The sequence below is a fragment of the Lonchura striata genome, chromosome 6, assembly GCF_050655825.1.
Source record: "Lonchura striata isolate lonStrDom1 chromosome 6, ASM5065582v1, whole genome shotgun sequence".
NCBI classification, from domain to species: Eukaryota; Metazoa; Chordata; class Aves; order Passeriformes; family Estrildidae; genus Lonchura; species Lonchura striata.
The window spans coordinates 21,907,665-21,925,738 of record NC_140708.1 but is presented as its reverse complement, the minus strand read 5'-3'; the positions used below and the strand labels follow the sequence as shown (position 1 = coordinate 21,925,738).

The window sequence follows — 18,074 nt, the reverse complement described above, 5'->3', positions numbered from 1 at the left end:
TACCGTACCGTACCGTACCGTACCGTACCGTACCGTACCGCACCGCGGCACGCCCAACGGGGCGGGCCGGGCCGCGCCGTGCCGGCAGCAGCGCGGAGGAGCGGCGCGGAGGATGCGGTGGCGGCGGCGGCACTGCCGGTGAGATGCGGGGTGCGGAGCGGGGCGGGGCGGGGCGCAGCGGGGACCGGAGGCCGAAACGGGGCGCCGGGGGAGCGGGGAAAGTTGCGGCAGTTGTTGCAGGGACCGGGGCGTCTCTGCGCCCTCCTGGCGGCGGTGACCGGCGGGCGGCGGCACGGGGCTGCGGTGGCCCCGGCGGGGCCGAGACCCGCTCCGGCCCCGGTGTGCCGGTGCGGCGGGAAGGGCGCGGGGCCGATGCCCAGGCAGGGAGATCGCGGCGGGCAGCTCCGCCAGCCCCCCTGGCCGGGGGTGCTCCCTCCTCATCCGGATGGATGTCACATCCACTCAGGGCTGATCCCGCCGAACGGGAGGTGCCGGGTGAGGGAAGCCGGGCAGGAGGGGCCGGTGGGTGAAGAGCATGTTCAGCCTCAGCTCCAAGGTGGGGACACGTCCCCTGCCTAGACACCAGAGCTGAAAGAGGTCACCTGTTTGCCCCACAGCCTCAGGGCCTCCAGACATCCCGCTTGGGTCACCACTTCATCCCCTCAAATGCTCTGTCCCTCCGGAGAGCAGAGTCATCTCCCAGGGCCCCTAGCCCCCTCAGGTAGCCCGGCAGCCACAGCCTGGTTTCCCCCATTCCCTGCCATGGGTTCCATGTCCAGCGCACAAATACTGCCCATCGTGTGAATTTAACCCCCAGCCCTGCGCCTCTTGCCTCTCTCCCATCTCTGTGCCATTCTTCCCCCAATCTCTTGTCATCCTCCCCCAGTTCCTACGCCTTGTCCCCACACTCCCGTGGCGTGGGTGTGTGCTTCCCCCGCAGCGTAAGCAGTTCCTGCTGCCTGCTGTCTTCGCTCCGCATCACCCCATTCCGCCAGGCAAGCGCTTGCATGGGGAGCAGCCATCCCCTGTTGCACTGGTATGGCTCAAAGCAATGCTCAGGAAGCATCCCTGGACATTTGTTTGGCCCTTAAGAAGGGACAGCCAGGAGGAATAAGGTTCTTGTGAGATGTTTTCTTGAATAAATTTAATCCCCCAAAGATGTGCAGCCCCTGGCTATCACACTGCAGCTCCTGAGTTTTTATCTTTGAATGCATGCCCAGGGTTGCCCAGGCAGACACCCTGTGAGATTTTCTTTGCAAAACTTCTCCTGCCATTAAGAAGTGGGAGCAGCAAGGTTTTCTCCAGCCCACCAGTGCTTTACAGCCCAACCCATTCATCACAGTGATTTAAGGAGCATCCTTTTTATTCACAATTGAAATCAGCAAGCAGGAAGCTGTAGCTCATTCATTCCATCACTGGTTTTTCATCTCAGTTGCATTTGTGTTTTCTACCTTTCATTATTAAAGAAAACCTCACTCCACTGCATGGTGTAGCCATCCAGCTTTGGTGGGTCAAAGGCAGGCATGACCTTTATTCTAAATTTGATAATTGTGCTTTAATAACCAGGAGGACATTCTGCTTATCCCATTTATTCTAGTAGTAACTCACATGTTTTGGGATAGGCTGTTTTTTGTAGATTTGTTATGCTACAGAGAAAACAAACTATTTCTAGAGATAAGTTTTTTCCTTGGCATATGTCTTAGTCTGCATTGAGATAAAAAGTAGAATTTCATTTGCAATATATAAACCCCGCATCTTCATTATTTAGCAGTTAACTTCAGCAACCTTGAATGTGAACACAACCATAACAGGAGAAAAAATGTTGTAAAAATAGTACATAATAAATTAATCAGGAGAATAAAATTTGCAGTGAGTGAATTGGAGATTGCTGTTGCTCAGCAAGACAGATTTTTTCATCAGTGTGATAGTGCAGATACATGGGTGCCTACCCCGCAGATGTGGTTTGGGTTATTTCATTAATAGTTTTGTCTGTGCATCTCTGGAGCCTAAACACTTGAAAATTCAGCCCCATGTCCTTTAGGAATTTAATCCTGTCTGGTTTGCACTCAGAAACAGGGAGAAGAAAATCATACTTTCCTGTTTGCAGCTGGCATATGGTTTCTCACTTTCAAATTATGAAAGTGAGGGACTCAGTATCTTGGCATCTGTCAGAAGGCACAATCAGCCAAGACAGAGTCTTCTCTGCACATTAGGAATTCGAAGAAATTCAGGGAAGGATAAGTACAAGTTTTAGTTCCACTGGGAGAAAGAAAAATGTCAGCAGCCCTGCCAGTGAGGTTGATGGGGGCTTTGGGTCCTGCCTTTCCCTGCAGTCACCCACCTGCTGCTGTGCAGTGCCTGGTCTCATCTCCGGGTATACGGTCTCTGGGCAGAGACAGGCAGGCGAGTGAGCTGTGTGCAGGGCAGGCTTGCTGTGTTCCCCCAGGCTGGGATTGTCTGCTACCACTGCTTTTTGAATCTACTGGTGTTGACAGCTCTGTCTGTGCCATCAGTAGTTGCTGTGACATGTGTTGGTGTGACACAGTTTAAACCCGGGCTGACCTCCAAAGACAGAGGCTCCTTGCCCTTGCTGCTCATATTATTATATTGAGCAAGTATAATTGGAGAATGTCTCAGGGATACAGTAGATAATTTCTCCCCCCCTTACTTTAGTAGGCTGTAGGCTGTGAGTAGTAAATATATTCAGCCTAGAGCAGAATGAATGGAATCCATTTTATAGTGCGTTCTCTCACAATGTGTAGGGTGCTGAACTATGGGGAAAGTGCCTGAGCATCCTGGCACCCTGGGGAGAAAGCAAACATTCTGTGTGCCTGGCGGCCAAGCAAAGGGCTGCCAGCATCTCTGCAGTGGTGCTGGTGTGATACCCTTGATGAACCTTGCCTGCTTCTTGCAGCAGGAGAGGATTTGCTGGGGGCTGGCACATATCTGTCTTCTGCCATGAGAGCAGGGCGCGTATGGCCTGTCCTCCCCATGGCCCCAGACTCTTTTCCATTCCCTCCCTTCCCTAACCAGCTCCTTGCCTTGTTTCAGAGCTGCCTGAGGATGCATCGCCTCTTGTCTCAGACATCTCAGGGGTGCTGGGAACCTGCCTTGCTGTGCCTGTGCCACCCTGCTGGGCTCCGGACTTGACACCTCTGTGCCCTGTTCTGGCAGGATGGCCCAAGCAGGGGCACCTGTCCGCTTCCACCCCGAGGAGGGCTGCACTGCCTCTCCCCCGCCCTTTGCCCACAGGGTGAACCGGCGGCCCTGGCTGGCGGGGGGAAGCCCCGAGGCCGGGCGGTGCAGCCCCCCAGCCTGCCTCACCCCCAACCTCAACGCCGGCCGCCTCCACCTGCTGCGCAAGGGCCTGGCGCCCGATGCCCGCCGCTGCCCCCTCGGCCTCTACAACAGCACGGGCTCCCTGGCCCGCGGGCCGGCCGAGGCAGCGCCCTTTGGCAGCGGCGGCTGCCCAGGCACGGGGCGACTGACCGCCCCCTGCACCCCACGGTGGGGCCGGCCCAGCCCAGCCGTCGCCTCTCTGGGCAGCCGCAGTCCGCCGGCCCCAGAGGGACACAGCTCCGTGGTCACCTTCCGCTTCATTGAGAAGGCCAGTGTGCGGACACTGGGCTGCCCGACAGCCCCCCATCTCCACTGGGAGAATGGTCCCCACAGCCTCAGCCGCAGTCTGGAGCTCGGTGGGGATGTGGGATCCCTCCAACCCCAGCCCCTGCCCCAGGAGAGGCTCCTGCAGACGCTGAAGCTGGAGGCCTCCGCGTCTGACCCACTTCTGGCTGGGGGCAGGACTCCAGGGGAAACACGTCCCTGTGGGAAGGAGTTCTGTGCCCTTGACACCAGCTGCCTCTGCCGATCCCTAACCAATGGGCTGCCAGAGGAGTTCCCCAGCCTCGCCAGGAGTCCCCTGAAGCCAGAGCCCCGATATCAGGTAGGTACCAGGGTGTCCTACTCTGGGCATGGGCTCCGCCCTGGGAATACATTGTCCACTCATTGCTCTCCTGTCTGCAGGGCAGCACCGGGCTGTATCCCCGGCAGAGCTCTGCCCATGCCCAGCGCATCGCCAAGGCCAAGTGGGAATTCTTCTATGGCTCCTCAGAAACCCCAAAGACAGGTAAGAAGTTGCCAGGCGGATGCCATCTGGTTGGCCTACCCCTCCTTTTAAGTCTGGATTGTTGGCAGGAGTCACACTGGGGCTGCCCATCCCTTGGTCTTCTCAGTGCCCAACAAAGAGCTGAGATCCCCCCAAGACCAGTCAGCTTATGTCCTTCTGGGGTCAGATCACAACCTCCCTGCAAAGTCCCCTGTGACTATGCAAAAGAAATGACAAAGAGCCCCTGGCTGCCTCTGCAGAAGAGCTTTTGGGTTTAGATGGGGTCTCAGGGCTGGCTAGAGATGCACTAGCACTGACAGCCTGTATCTGCCTCTTGTACTCTTTCTGCCACCTCTTCACTGTTGCCCCGTGTCCCTTAACATGGTAGAGTCACTGTTCCTGGAGGCGTTCAAGAAACAACTGGAATGGCACTTAGTGCTATGGTTTTGTTGACATGGTGGTGTTTGGTCAAAGGTTGGATTTGACAATCTTGGAGGTCTTTTCCAAGCTTAATGATTCCATGACATGTGACCACACTCTTGGGCAGGGGGGTGGGGGTGGGTGTGTGTGTGTGTGCATGTGCGTGTGTGCACGTGTGATGCTGTCCTCAGAGCTCCCCATTGCAGCTCCCCATAGCTCTGAATGCTTGGGCCTTCCTTGCAGGCTCCTCTGCCCCTGACTCCGCTCCCCTGGCTGAACTCCCCCAGAAGTCTGTCTCCCCTCTGCCAGCCAAGTCACCAGGGCTGGTACCTGAGCACAGCCTGAGCCATGTGGAGGTGGAGATAGAAGTGTCTCCTTTGAGCAGCCAGAAGCCAGGCTCCTGTGAAACTGGGATTATAAGGAGGACAGTGAAGTACTCTGAAACAGACCTGGACACTGTGCCACTGAGGTGCTATCGTGAAACCAACATCGATGATATCCTGGCCGAGAAGGAGGAGGTGGATTCAGCAATTGAGAGCCAGAAGGACAGTGAGAGCAACCCAAGTTTTGTGGGCACGCCAGGCAGGAGGAACAGCACACCAGAGGAGCCACCTGCCCCAGCTACCAGCTGCTCCAAGGATGGGCTGCAGAACAGGGATGTGGACGAGGATGATGAGGTGTTTGAGGCGATGAGGAAGGAAAATAGGGAAAGGTGAGGCTCTGTGTGCAAAGGCAAAAAGCTCCTGTCACCCTTGTTATTGTATCCTCCATGGCAAAACAAGCTCTGCTGAAGTGTCTGAGCCAAAAATCCCAGTAGCAAGCTGTGTGTGAAGGTGAGATGGTTCCTGGATCACATCAGAGGGATTGGTGCTGGGGCTGGGGGCAGGACTGGGAAGGGGCTCTCACTGCCCTATGGAAAGAGTAAGCCAGCACAGGGATCCAGCTCTGGGTGCTGTGCCATGGGCCTCACTCACCTGGGGTGAGCCCTTCAGCTCAGGTTGCCCAGCTGAGTTGAAGTTCCCAGCATGAGTCCTGCCAGGCCAATTACATCCTGCCACGGTGCTGCCAGCTGTTGGGGTGACAGTGTCAGGACACCAGAGCACAGGTCGTGTCCTGGAGCTACTCTGGGCTGCCAGGTGCTGCTGGGCTGTCCTTCTCCCCACAGATGACTGTGCTTCAGCAGTGGGAGCAGTTCCATTTGCTCAGCCTCATTAGGTATTTGCCATTTCCAGGAAAGCATAGGGGATACGTTGGGATCAAAAAGCATTTTGTTGCCTTCTGTGTCATTTTTCATGTGTGGCAAAGCACCCTGTGCTGGGAGGCTGATGGAGTGGGTGGCATGAAGATTATCATTCAGTTGCCTACCCATGGGCAGTAAGTGTGCTCCCAGCTGCTGTCTGCCCCGTGCCAGACACTAGCAATTAGCACATATGGGAGATGGCATTTTGGCTTGGTGGCATGAAACTCTGCCCATGGAGTTTCTGCTGGAGTGGTAGTTTGACCATGAGAAGTGATGGGCATCATCAGATCCTGGGCACTGTGTGAGACAGCCAGCTGGAGGGCAAAGGCCCTGTGCAGGAATGTTCTGACATGTGTATTGTCAGGTGAGTCAATTGAGTGAGGTGAGGAGGTTCAGCATCATCAGCAGATGATAGATAGAGTAGGAACAGGTCTCATCTGGGCACTGCAAAACTAGGATGATGCCTGGAATGCCACATGGCAGCATGAACTCACCTAGCTGTGCAGAAGGTAAGTGGGGAGCATTTAAGTGGAAGGGAAGGAAAAGGGAGGTTTTGATCTCAGCAGAAATTAAAAATAATATAATACATACATTAATAATACATTAATACAGAAGTGCCCCTGCACTGGGAGGAAAAGAATGAAAGTGCTGAGTTAACAAAGAGGGAAGGTGTGCATCTCAAGGGGAGCTGAACTCCTGTCAGTTTGTCCAGCCCTTATATCTCTATTGGAGTGGACAAATACATGCCAGTGACCCTGTCCTCAAAAATTTGGGCTCTAGAGAAAAGCTGAAAATAAGCCATTTGTAATATGGGTTTTTTTTCCAAATGGATGTTTGAGTGAGGTGTAAAGTTATTCCAAGTTCTTCAATTTGCTGTAAATTTTTTTGCAGTGTTATTTTGTTTCCAAGTATCTTTGAGGCCACTGTGAGTTTTATGAGCTGTAAGCCTAGACTTGTTTTTTGTCCTCTGAGACACCCTACTGTAGCTCCCCAGCCAGTGCTGAAAGCTTGGATGAGTCCTTAAAGAATCACTGTTGATCCTAAAAGATGGTGCTCCCAGTATAATTACCAGTGTATGTATGGGGGTGTCATGTTCATTTGGTACAGCTTTGTTGTATTTTTTTCCCCTACAGCCCCCTGAATATTCCCCTGGTAAGTGGAGACCCTGTAGACAGTGCCTTGAAAATCACGAAGCTCAAATTACAAGCTTGTTCAGTCTCTGCATCACAGCCCTGGGTTTTTGCTTACACACTGTTTTGAGCTCTGCAGCTGCAGTCCTTATCCCTGTTTACCAGTCACCAGTATTGTTGTTTTCTTCTTCAAGCTTTCTGCTTGCCTGCTCACAGGAGGGGTGAATTTAGGGGGATGAAGGACCTGGCACCATTCTGCTACTGCAGGAGCTGCTGAACCTCACACTTGTCCTGGTTGCTGGGAAGGACCAGCCCTACAAAACTATTGAAGTGCTTTTTGATGCTGATTTTCAGCTTTTAGACATGTACATCCCTTTGAAAATCTAGCTGTAAGGGTTTAGCACCTTCTGCAAGGGGGCCTTTGGCTTGGTACTACTTTGTTGTGCTTCATATTCTGGCCAAAGTTCAGAATCTTTTGAAATTTACCCTCACAAAATAAGAAAGCATACTAATAGCAAAAAAAAAAAAAAAAAAAAAAAAAAAAAAAAAAAAATTACACCAAATCAAACAAGACATGAAAAGTGATGAAAGAAAGGTTGTCTTCTTCCAGCAAATCTGCTTCCTGAATATATTCAGAGTTATGTCTACTGACTCTAATGACTAGTCTAAGCCTACTGTCTTTGTTTCTATTAATCCAAGAGAGCTGAGACCTGTCAGTGAGAACAGGCTCAATTCCCTTCCTCCCTGAGCATCAGCAGACATGCTGGCTAAGCTATAGGAAGAGCCTGGTTTGGCCCTCAGCATGGGTGCCTTGGGCTGATAAGAGAGAAGAGGCTTTGCTAGGGAATGCTCTGCTCCCCTGAGAGCACAGAGGGCTGATGGGAGGCAGTGATGCCTTTTCTCCCTGCAAGCCTTGCCTAGAAAAGCCCTTAGATACACTGTTTGGGAAGCCTTTCCAGAGCCTTTGTGTTTGCTGCTTGTTGGCAAGAAAATAGACACAGGGCAAGTTTTGGTTATGGTCTCAATTTCATCAAATGCTGAAACACGTGCTTAACCTGCATCAAGCCTCTGATGTGTTGTTCAAGAGCCCACAGTGGCCACAGAGCCACAGCTCAGGGTGATGCTCCTGGATGCAGCACTGGGCTTGGGCTGCAGAGGGGATGCTCAGGGTGATGCTGGCAGGGGCCTGTCAATGAGCAGGGGAGGAGCCTACAGCTCTTGTGGGTGAGAAGGGGACAGCATGACAGTGTGATGTGGCAGGGGAGTGTGGACAGTCAGGGGAGACTGCAGCGCCTGTGGTCAGTACCTGTGCCTAAGCATGGGACAAAGTGAGGACACTGAGCTCTAAGAGCAGGCTGCTGCCACGCTGAAGGAGTAGTGCAAAGGAGCCTGGGAGAACTGCAAGGAGCTGCTGAGACAGGTCTCTACAAGAATCGTGTTGAGAGAGGAATAAAGCTAGGGGCTGCTGGACAGTGCTGAACAGTCCCACTTTCTTTGAACTGAGCTGGGATCCTCACACAGCAATGTGCCTGTGCAGGCTGGAGGAGCCTGAAGGAGTGGGGCATGGCTGAGTCAGGGTCTGGAGGGTCACAAGAGCATTTAGGAAAGAGATATAACCACTGAGGGCCAGAGATTTTCCCCTTTTCTTCCTCCCTGCCAAGGATGGCATGTCTGCAGCACCATGTGTCTGGAGGCAGGGAGAGTGGAGAGAGCCCTTTCCCCTCCATCAGCCATGACATACATCAGAAAGCCAGTTGCTCAGATCCAATACCTAGAGCTTTGCCTGAGGTGCTGTTGGCTCCTGGATCCTCTTCCCTTCCAAGTCTGCCAAGCCCTCTCCTAAGGAAGGATCACTGCTTCTCCTGCACCAGCTCACAGCTGGAAACCTATTTGCTTTCCTGCTGCCTGTCACACTTGCACAGATGCTTGATTACAGCTTCTGCATCTCCTTCTCTCCTCTGCTCCTCTCAGCTGGGTTTGTCTGGCTTGGTCTCAGTGCAGTGACCCTTCTTGGGGGACCAGGGCAGAGGGTGGAGGAGCTGAGCAGTGCAGCAGGGTCTAATGGAACACCTGGGTCTGAGCAGGCAATATTGTTCACATGCTGCTGCAGCTACATCATTGAACTGAAATGGCTTTGTGCTTGATATTTTGGGGTGAAGATATTGTTTCCAGAACTTGGATAGCGTGGACAAACCCAGCCATGGTTTTTCTGTGGCTTGGTGGCAATATACTTGATCACAAAAATGAGCCCACCTACCTTTCCTGGAAACAAGATACCTTCCAATCTGCTGGTATTGTCTTCCCTGGCACAGTTTTCACCCTCCTCATGGATTCGAAGTGCCAAATGATCAACAGTATTAGCTTGCTTTAGTAGCATGGGGCTGGGTGGGAAAGATGGAGAATGCACATTTGCATCTGTAAAGCACATCTGCAGATAATAAAGAGATCTCTTCTGCCTTGTCCTCACCAAAAGCTACTTCAGAAGTGGCTGCTCGTGGGGCTTCTACAGGAATCGTGAGTGTCACATGGTGCTGCACAGCCAGGGGAACACTGGTGGATGAGTGAGATCAGCCTGCACCCTGCCTTTCTTACCTGTGCCTGGCTTCACTGCACTCCCCTTGAAACCAGCTGGCACTCTGGGGGAGTCAAGCTGCCAGCTCTTGGCCTACTGAAGTAATTGGGGTGAGATTTTTGAGTGGCATGTGAAGGCTAATGAATGAAAATAATTTGGTGTGTGTTATAGCAACTCATCTTCTGAGCCCTCTGTAGGAAGCTGTTTGTTCATAACAAATGTTATGACAGGCTGGAGCAGTTCCTCTCCTTTAATCAGAGGAGAGAGTGGCATAAGAAGTGCTTTTCTGCTGCTTTAATAAAATGATAGCAGCTTATGAGTAAAGTAGGCTTTTAGGGCTGTGATTGTGCTTGTACTGCTGAAGCACTGATGTTCCCTGGGTTGGAAACATCCATGTTGTCTTGTGCTTAGGTAGGTGGGCGGGCTGTACTTCACATCATTTACAGGACAAAACACTCAGGGCTTCAGGGTTTAGAAACTTCTGTGTTGGGCTGGACCAAGACCAGCACTGGAGACAGGCTGGGCCTTTCTGTGGGGCTGATCCCTGACAAGATGATGAGCTAGGACCAATCATAACCTCTAGAGCATGGGTGAGCTCAGATCCCCAAGCCCAGAAATGGGTGTGAGGCTCCCTGTGTGCTGCCTGGGGAAACCTGGAGCTCAGTCACACATGTCTCCTGGGACTCAGCATCACCTTGTGAAAACAGCCAGCAGACCTTGCAGGTGAGTGTTGGTCATGCTCTGAGCACAGTACTCAGTGACCACAGGGCAGTGTTCATGGAGGAAGATGTCATGCTGTCCTGAGCAGCTTCAGGAGGAGCCTTCTTGGTGATAGAAGGTTCATGAAGGCTCATGAAAAATTCAGCCACTTCCAGATTTGGTTGGAAATGGAGCTGAACCACATCCTGCTTCTAGTACTTGAGCCCTTTATTGGATCTAGGCTCAAGTCAAGTGATTGGGAGCAGTAGCCATCTCATAAGCTTCTTATGAGGATGAGCCACTAAAGGAACAAAAGTCTGTGGTGCATTAAAGGAGAAGCATATGTCTGGAGGGAATCCAGCCCAGTCCTGCTTCCTGTGGTGTCTTGGGCAGGCGAGGCAGTTCCTTGGTGGTCTACAGATGTTCAGAGGAGATTTCTACCCTTCTCATTTTCCTTCTGAAGCAGTGTGTGGGCTTTTGTTTTGGGGTTTTGATCCCTTGCTCTTCAATGATCAGTTCTTCTCACTTTCTTTCTCTCTAGGATCATGCACCGAGACACACAAGGTATGCTCAAGTCTCCGGTGCCCTTCCTTCTAGGGCACAGCCTCTCCAAGGATGGCATGGACTCTTTCAGCAAACATTTTGAGACCATCATGGAGTCTCATCGAGCCAAAGGCACATCTTACACCAGCCTGGATTCCATTGACATCCTTTCTTCCCCAGCCCGTACCCATGGGACCTTTTTCACTTTTGACCTCCCAACCCTCACCCCAGAAATACAGGGAAAAATCCGAGACAGCGCCAAGGTGATCGAGGAGAACTTTGCTCCTCTGGCTCACTTAGAGCCAGACTCTGGGACCAGTTCGGCTACAGATGCCCCCTGGACAGAGAGGGAGGAGGAACAGAGGAAACGAAGGAAGGGTACTCAGCACAGCCCTTGCCACTCAGAGGACAGCTTTGGCACTCCCTTGGCCTCCAACACAAGGTGAGTGACCAAAATTGCTTGCTGTCCAGCTGGGCCACTAAGGCTTGAGGTGGAATCTAATGCTCTGAGGTCTGATTTGCAGCCAGAGCCTAACTTGTATTGCTGGGGAAGGGTCAGGACTGCATGTGTTAGATTTTCTAGGCAGTGGCTGATCAGGCCAGTGATCATCATGGTATTGTGGTAGGTGTGTTGATGGGAGCACAACTCCTTTTCCATCTTTGCCAGCTTTGTAGGTACTGGAGGACTGTGAGGTTTCCTTCAGCCAAGCAATCAGGGAATGCCAGAACTTCCATCCTGTGATGGTTTTCATTGCAAGGCTGTCCAGTATCTGGGATGGTATGGGGAGAGGCCAGTCTGAAGTTGACTACCAGTAGAAATTTGACGGTTTCCCTACTGTGGACTTTGTTCCTTGCCATCTGCACTTGTTTCTTAAAGGCAGGAGCCCCGTGGTCTTCTGCCTGTTGTTCTGGCTTCCTGAACCTACCTAGCCTTGTTTATGTTGGAAGATGGAGAGCAGAGATGAGCATCCTGAAACCCTCATGCACTTTACAGGCTTTGGTCTTTTCCACCACAAACCTATGTCACTTCCAGCCACAGCCTGTGCCATCTCTGTAGGCTCAGCTTGGGGTAGTCAGGCAGAGATATAAGGTCTGTGTCTTCTCCAGTGTCTGCAGTCAAGAGAGGAGAGTGGGATATTGCATTAGCTCTGTGGCCCTTGGGTCAGTCCAAGGGCCTTTTAGGGCAGAGAGAAGCTGGGTTAGGCCTTCCCTACCTTTGGGACACTGAAGCCAGAGACATGGTAGCACAGAGGTCTAACAGAATTTGTGCAGTAAAACTGGTCATGTCTGGCAGTGAAGGGTGACACTATCCAGCCATGATCAGTGCTTCTCTGCAGGAAGAACTAGCTTCCTATTTCTGTGCCAAGGGAAGGGACTGAAACACAGCACCCTGGAGAAACCAAAAGGACAGTATCTGACTAACTGTCCATGGGATACCATTGTACCACAGCATGGCAATACAATGCACAGGCAGGTGGGAGGGTGCAGAGACACAGCTGGCAGCAGGAGCAGCAATGAGGTGGCTTAACAAAGATTATTCCTCACTGGTTTACAGTCAGTGGAGCACAGAGCATGCTGGCAGTGCCAAGGACGCTGTGGTGCTGTTCTCCCCTCCTAGCTCCGGTTTCAGAACAGTGCTGGCCTGCAACACACGCCATGGAGGGATGTTGTGTATTCCCCAAGCTGCCCTAGATCTTTGCTGAGCCCACCTTTGCTGAGCCTCTTGTCATCTCCTCTTCCAGCAGGAGTACCTCTGCTTTGGTGACAGAGGAGCACGTGGGAAATGCAACTGCAGTCCCCACTGTGCTCCCTGGCCTGGGGAACCCAAGGCCTGAGTTTCCCATAGCACCATAACTGCCAGTCTCACCTTCTGTTACACATACATGCAGAGTCCCAAGAAACTACCTTTCCCTGCTTAGAATCTATTCCCTTGGTTATCAGTAGGTCCCTGCACAGCATTTTTTTTTTTTGTCCAGCTCAGACCCTGTTTCTTGCCCATGTCCTGGACTGTTCTGATCTGCCGCTGCCCTGCAGCTGGTGAGCAGGTGCCCTGGCTCCAGTGGTGGCCTGAAGCAGAGACTGCAGGAAAGACAGTGAGAAATGAGGTGTGGAGGAGCAGGGCCCTGCTGCAGGCCCTCAGCAGGGAGCAGCCCAGCTCTTTGCTCCCCAGCATGGAGTGAGCCTCCCCTCACAGTCCCACAGGCAACAGTGTGGTTGGAATCTGCCATCTGCTGCAGAGGAAAGGAGAGGAGATTGGGGTTGGGAGCAGGAACTAGGTTGGGAAGCAGCGAAGGCATGTGGGGCTAGGGTCTGAGACAGCCCATCATATGCAGGATCAGTCCTCAGGAGGCAGGGGTTTCTGGCAAGGGAGAGATCCAAGAAGTTTCCTCTTCACAATCACTGGTGCTACCAACTTTCTAGACTCTCAGTAGAGCTGACCATGAAGCTGAAAATTCCCAAACAGTTTGAGGAAGAAGTGGCTGGGCTGATTGCTCAAAGGTTCCCATGAACTGGAACCAGCAGATCCTGATGCCTGGCAGGGCTGATCTGATCGAGCAGAGCTTATCTTGTAATTCTCCCACTAAGGGGTATTCATTGGTAAGGAAAGGAGTTAGGGAACCTCTGCAGTCACTATAGAGCATCATCACCTGTGCCAGCAGGGCCAGAGCACGGCTTTCACCACTGTCCATGGTCACAAGCAGTACAGGCTGACTGCCACCAGCACAGGTAGACTGGAGGAACGTAAATGGGCAACCTGCATCTCTCTGGGGGTGCAAGACCCCTGAAATCCAGCTGCCTAACTTCCCTGCATTCCCACTCCTCTGGAGCCAGCCCTGGCCCCGTGCCGGTCCCGGAGGTTTGTCCGCGGAGGGAAGAGACGTGACCCGCCCCCCGAGCGAGGCACGTTCTGCGGGGACCTCATCGGGGCTGGCCTGCGGTGGGACAGAAAGAAGGGTAGGCGGGAGAAGCAACATCAAAGGTGGGGCTGCAAACCGCCTGGTGCAAAGGGCCAGGCACACGGCGAGGGCAGCACGCCCGGAGCCTCTAGAGGGAGAGCTCAGCCCTGGAGCCGCGGCTGTGTGGGAGGAGCGGGGAGCCCTGGGGCTGGCAGCCGGCCGGGCGGAGGATGCGCCGGGAGCCGGAGCTGCGTCCCTGCAGAGCGCGGCTGCTGGCGTGTGCTGAGCACGGCGCCTGCCAGCCGGCTCCGCTGCCTTCCTTTATAAGGGCCTTTTGTCACTGCAGCGGTCGGGGAGCCGGTGCCCCTCCCCTCCCAGAGCCAGCGCAGGTCTCTCAGCTGGCCTGAGCTCCCAGGTGGCACTGGGCAAACTGGTGAGGATGCCTTGAAGGGCTGTGCCCAGTTTGGGGCCCCGTGGGGTGGATCTGGACTGTGATGCAGGAGGTTGAGGCTGAGAGCTGAGCAGAGGAAGGTGGACCTTGAGGAAAGGATGAAGATAGGGTAAGGGAGGTATGGGTGGGCTGGGGTGATAGCACAGTAGGGAGACGAGGCTAGGGTGCAGGATGAAGGGGTCTCCCCACAAGCATTGGCACAGCAAGAAATAAAAGACAAGCCTGTGGGCAATTTTCTCCTATGCAAGCCATGTCAAGCCATGAAGAGCAGAAGAAACCAGGGCACAGAACACATCAGCCCACCACGGCATAAAGGACAGTGGATCCCAGGGATGACAGGTCTGCCCACAGTGGCATGAGCAGCAGCACATACCTGTGGGATGCAGCCCCATGTGTCAGGCATTAATTCCAGCTCTCAGATCTGACTCAGAGCCCCTAGGCTGGTCTTGGCCCAAGGGTCAAAGACACCCAGGTTTTCCTCTGCTGACTCTATAGCATCTGTCTTTGAAGGAGAAGACCACCCTCCATCCAGCAGGTGAGTAACTGGATAGTTAAGGCTCTCAGCTAGCACCAGAAATTGTTTGGTGGGATTTTAGTGTCAGTCCTTGTCCTCTACAGGAGCAGTTGTGTCCCTCACAAGAAGAGCTGGTGGAATGGGAATGGAGGACTAATAGACATCTCCAGAGAATGCTGGTGCTGCAGGGAGGTTCTGGAAGTCTGCAGAGAAACAAGACTGAGGAGGGGCACAGCTGCCCAAAGTTCAGTAATGCTGGTGGCTGCTGCTGTGGCTGGGTGATTGCTGGACTCCAGAGCTGCCAGAAAGCACAACCAGCCATGCCTGTGTTTGGAGGCTGGTCTAGCTGACCTTCAAGTGTCCTCCCAGCCCTAACTTCAATTCTGTGAGGAATGAACTGGCCCAGATTTTTGCTGTCATAAATCAAAGTCGTTCCACTGAGACCGATGGAGGGAGCTGCATTTATTTAGCTCAGCCAAAGATCCGGTCTGGTACATTCTTAGCAGCAGCATTAGGCAGGCTTGGTTTCCTTGGCAGAGGCAATCTAGCTATGCACATGGGCCTTCTAGAATTGAGGTGACTGCTACTTTGTCCCATGCACCTGTCCCTTGTGGATTTGCACCAGGCTCCTTATCATGGTTTAAGATGAAACCCACCTCATGTGGGGAGCAAGAGGTACTTGAATTGTGTTTAAAGGTCTGGAGTCTCCTGCAGCAGGTGTCTTGCCTGGAACTGTGTCAGGATGGACCTGGACAGCCCAGGAGCTAAAGCTGAGCACACTCCAGTTCCAGGGGAAGAAATTGTTGCTGCAGAAGGGTCCCACCATGCAGATACATCTGTGCTGGTATCTGGGAGGTGGAGGTCAGCCCCTTGGGCCTGGCTTTGCAGAACTAGTGCCTTCTTGCTGCTCCACATCCAGGAGAAGATTTGTTCCTGGTTGCTGGAAAACCAAGTGAACGTTGTGCCAAGTAAGCTTGGTTGATGGTGGCAAGGTGGAGAGGATGTCAGGACTCCTGCAGTGACACACTGCATTGCAGCCAGGGAAGGTGCTGTGATCTCTGCTTCTGGGCTTCAGGCAGCTGGCTAGAGGAAGAATATTGGAGTGAGATGATGATCCAGCTCCAGGAAAGGAGTGTTTGGCCCTGAGAAGGAACATCTTGGCCCTGGAGGACCATCTGACCTGGAAGAAGCAGTGTGTTTGGTATGGTGGCCCTGAGCAGGACATGGCTTTCCAGGGCCAGGAGCACAAGTCCTTCTGCTGAGCTGGGGTGGGAAGTGATCAGTGAAGAGCCTCTGTCCCAGGGTGAGCCCTGAGCTGAATGATGTGTCTTCCTTGCAGAGACCCCCAGACGTGCCTCACTGCAGCACTCTGGGCTCTAGGAAATGCCTCTGAGGTGACAGGGCAACTGTACTCCCAATGACATGAGTGGTGGCAGCAGGGAGAGGGATGAGCTAGCACTGTGTCTGCTCAGGAGTGACTTATTTCATGCACACCAAGGATACTTGCATAATATCAAATTTGATCTTTATTCCTTAAGTGTGTATTTAATGTAAAAAATATTATCTCACTGTTTCTTCAAGCCAAACTAAAATATCTCTTTACTAAACACACCATAAAACACTTACCCTGAGATCTGCAATTAGCTCATTGTTGAGAAAATTAGCATAACCTCAATTACCTCAGACATGGGCACTCTCTTGCTCTGCTTTCCATTTACTTGAGAATTGGGCTCTTGTTTTTCTGTCTTTAAGCTGCATGTTCTCCAAGCCAGTTGTGGCTTTGAGTAGTGGCAGACAGGTACCACAAAGAGGGCATACTGAGCCTACAGAGGCTGATTGTCCATATTTAATTGCATGAGAGTGGCTTGAGTGCTAGAAAAAAAACCCATTTCACGACATGGTTGAATAGTGCCTCATCCTGAAAGCAAGGTTATGCTTTGCTGTACAACACCAAATCAGTGCTGGAATTTGGTGAGGGAGGGAGCAGCAAATTCCACTGCAGAGCTACTTTGAGACTCAAGATTTGAGATCCCTGCATGCCCATTGCAAGAAACAAGGCAGGAATTGTAATCACAGGTTGGGACCACACAGGTTGGGACCCTGCTGGGAGATAGAGGTATTGAAGGACAAGAGAGATTTTGTAAATGACCCCACACCTGGGTGCTCAGCACTAGATAGGGAAGCTGAGCACCATAGATTAGGAAGACAGGTCATGGGGGGAGATTCAGAGCTCTAGGTTTGTCCCTGGATGCACCAGGAACTGGCTATTTGAGGGAGGACAACCTCTCAGGCAGGATAGATGAGGTCCAGAAGGATATCAAGAGTTTTAGGAATGGTGTAAAGAATAATTAAAATATTTTGAGAGGGTGACTGAGCAGTAACTTGCTCTGGACATGCAGTTGGAGCATGGTGAGTGTTAGAGGGTGGTTTTGCATTTTGTAACTCAGACTGTGGCTGGAAAAGCACCCTTGGAACTGCTGGGCTGCAAAGGGGACAGTACCTGTGCCCTTGTGATAAAGATTTTAGCAAAAAAGATAAGATTTTGTGAGAAAGATTTTTTTAGCAAAAAAGATCAAGATTTTAGCAAAAAAATGCAGTCACCACAACCCATGGCTGGCAGGTTCCAGCTGCTGGGATGGATTAATCTCTTCTGCCACTGGGAATCAAAGAGCCTGTGACCTCTGTCCTTGGTTGAGGTCACAATGCTGCCACTCAAGGAGCTGAAGTGGGGCCCAGGTGTGTGCCCAGCACTGGTCCAGCAGCACCCAGCTTGTTGTGCTGTTGGGCACCCCTCAGAGCAGCTTTGACCGTGCCAGACAGTGAAGGCACAGCCAGGCACCAGGGCCCATGCCAGCAGCACCTTTGAATGTGGCTGTTTTGGGAGGACAAGAGCTTTTAGGCAGGTGGGAGATTTGCCCATAGGATGGGCTGTGCTCCTGATGCAGACAGTGATGCTGGAAGCTGCCTGTCCAACTCCCCAGAGCTGGTGGAGTCAGACCTGGTGAGCTCAGGGTGACCTTGTGACCTCTCTTGTGGCTGCTTCCACCAGGGTGCATTGGAGTGATGGATAGTATTCCTGGAGCCAAGTGGGCACAAATCTGCCTCAGCCACCCATCCAAGTCTTACCACAGTCACCCCCTGGCATCACTGAGTTCAGCAGTGTTCTGAGCAAAGCACATCTCTCCAAGGACTTGCACCCGGGAAGTGTCTGACCCACAGGTTTGAGTGCAGAGCAGCGCCAGTGTTGTGCAGGGCTCCCCTGGGACAGGCAGTGCTGAGCAGGAGGAGGCTTGTCCTTCTTGAAAAAAGCAGAGCCTCAAGGAGATTGGCCTGGGTAATTGGCTCAGGAGAGCAGGCCTCTTAAAACTCAATTAGAGACTTTTAAAAATAAATCAGACTGGAACATTGTAAGGGCTGCCAGAAAATTTGGGCGAGGTCAGAGTTGCTTAACATTTGTTGTTGATTAGATTCAACCAGCTTTTGGTTGGGATAACTTCTGCACA

At 52.5% G+C, this 18,074-nt stretch overlaps 1 protein-coding gene across 1 annotated transcript in view; it reads left to right on the top strand.

Moving 5' to 3' along the window:
* PSD (pleckstrin and Sec7 domain containing) overlaps positions 1–18,074 on the top strand; it is a 35,991-nt gene continuing 17,917 nt past the window's right edge. Inside the window, exons 1-5 of the mRNA XM_085582462.1 lie at positions 1–138; positions 3,052–3,943; positions 4,024–4,126; positions 4,769–5,237; positions 10,708–11,151. Of these exons, the coding sequence (XP_085438588.1) occupies positions 3,176–3,943; positions 4,024–4,126; positions 4,769–5,237; positions 10,708–11,151 (1,784 nt within the window). The 5' untranslated portion in view covers positions 1–138; positions 3,052–3,175. The remainder of the gene's footprint in view (positions 139–3,051; positions 3,944–4,023; positions 4,127–4,768; positions 5,238–10,707; positions 11,152–18,074) is intronic.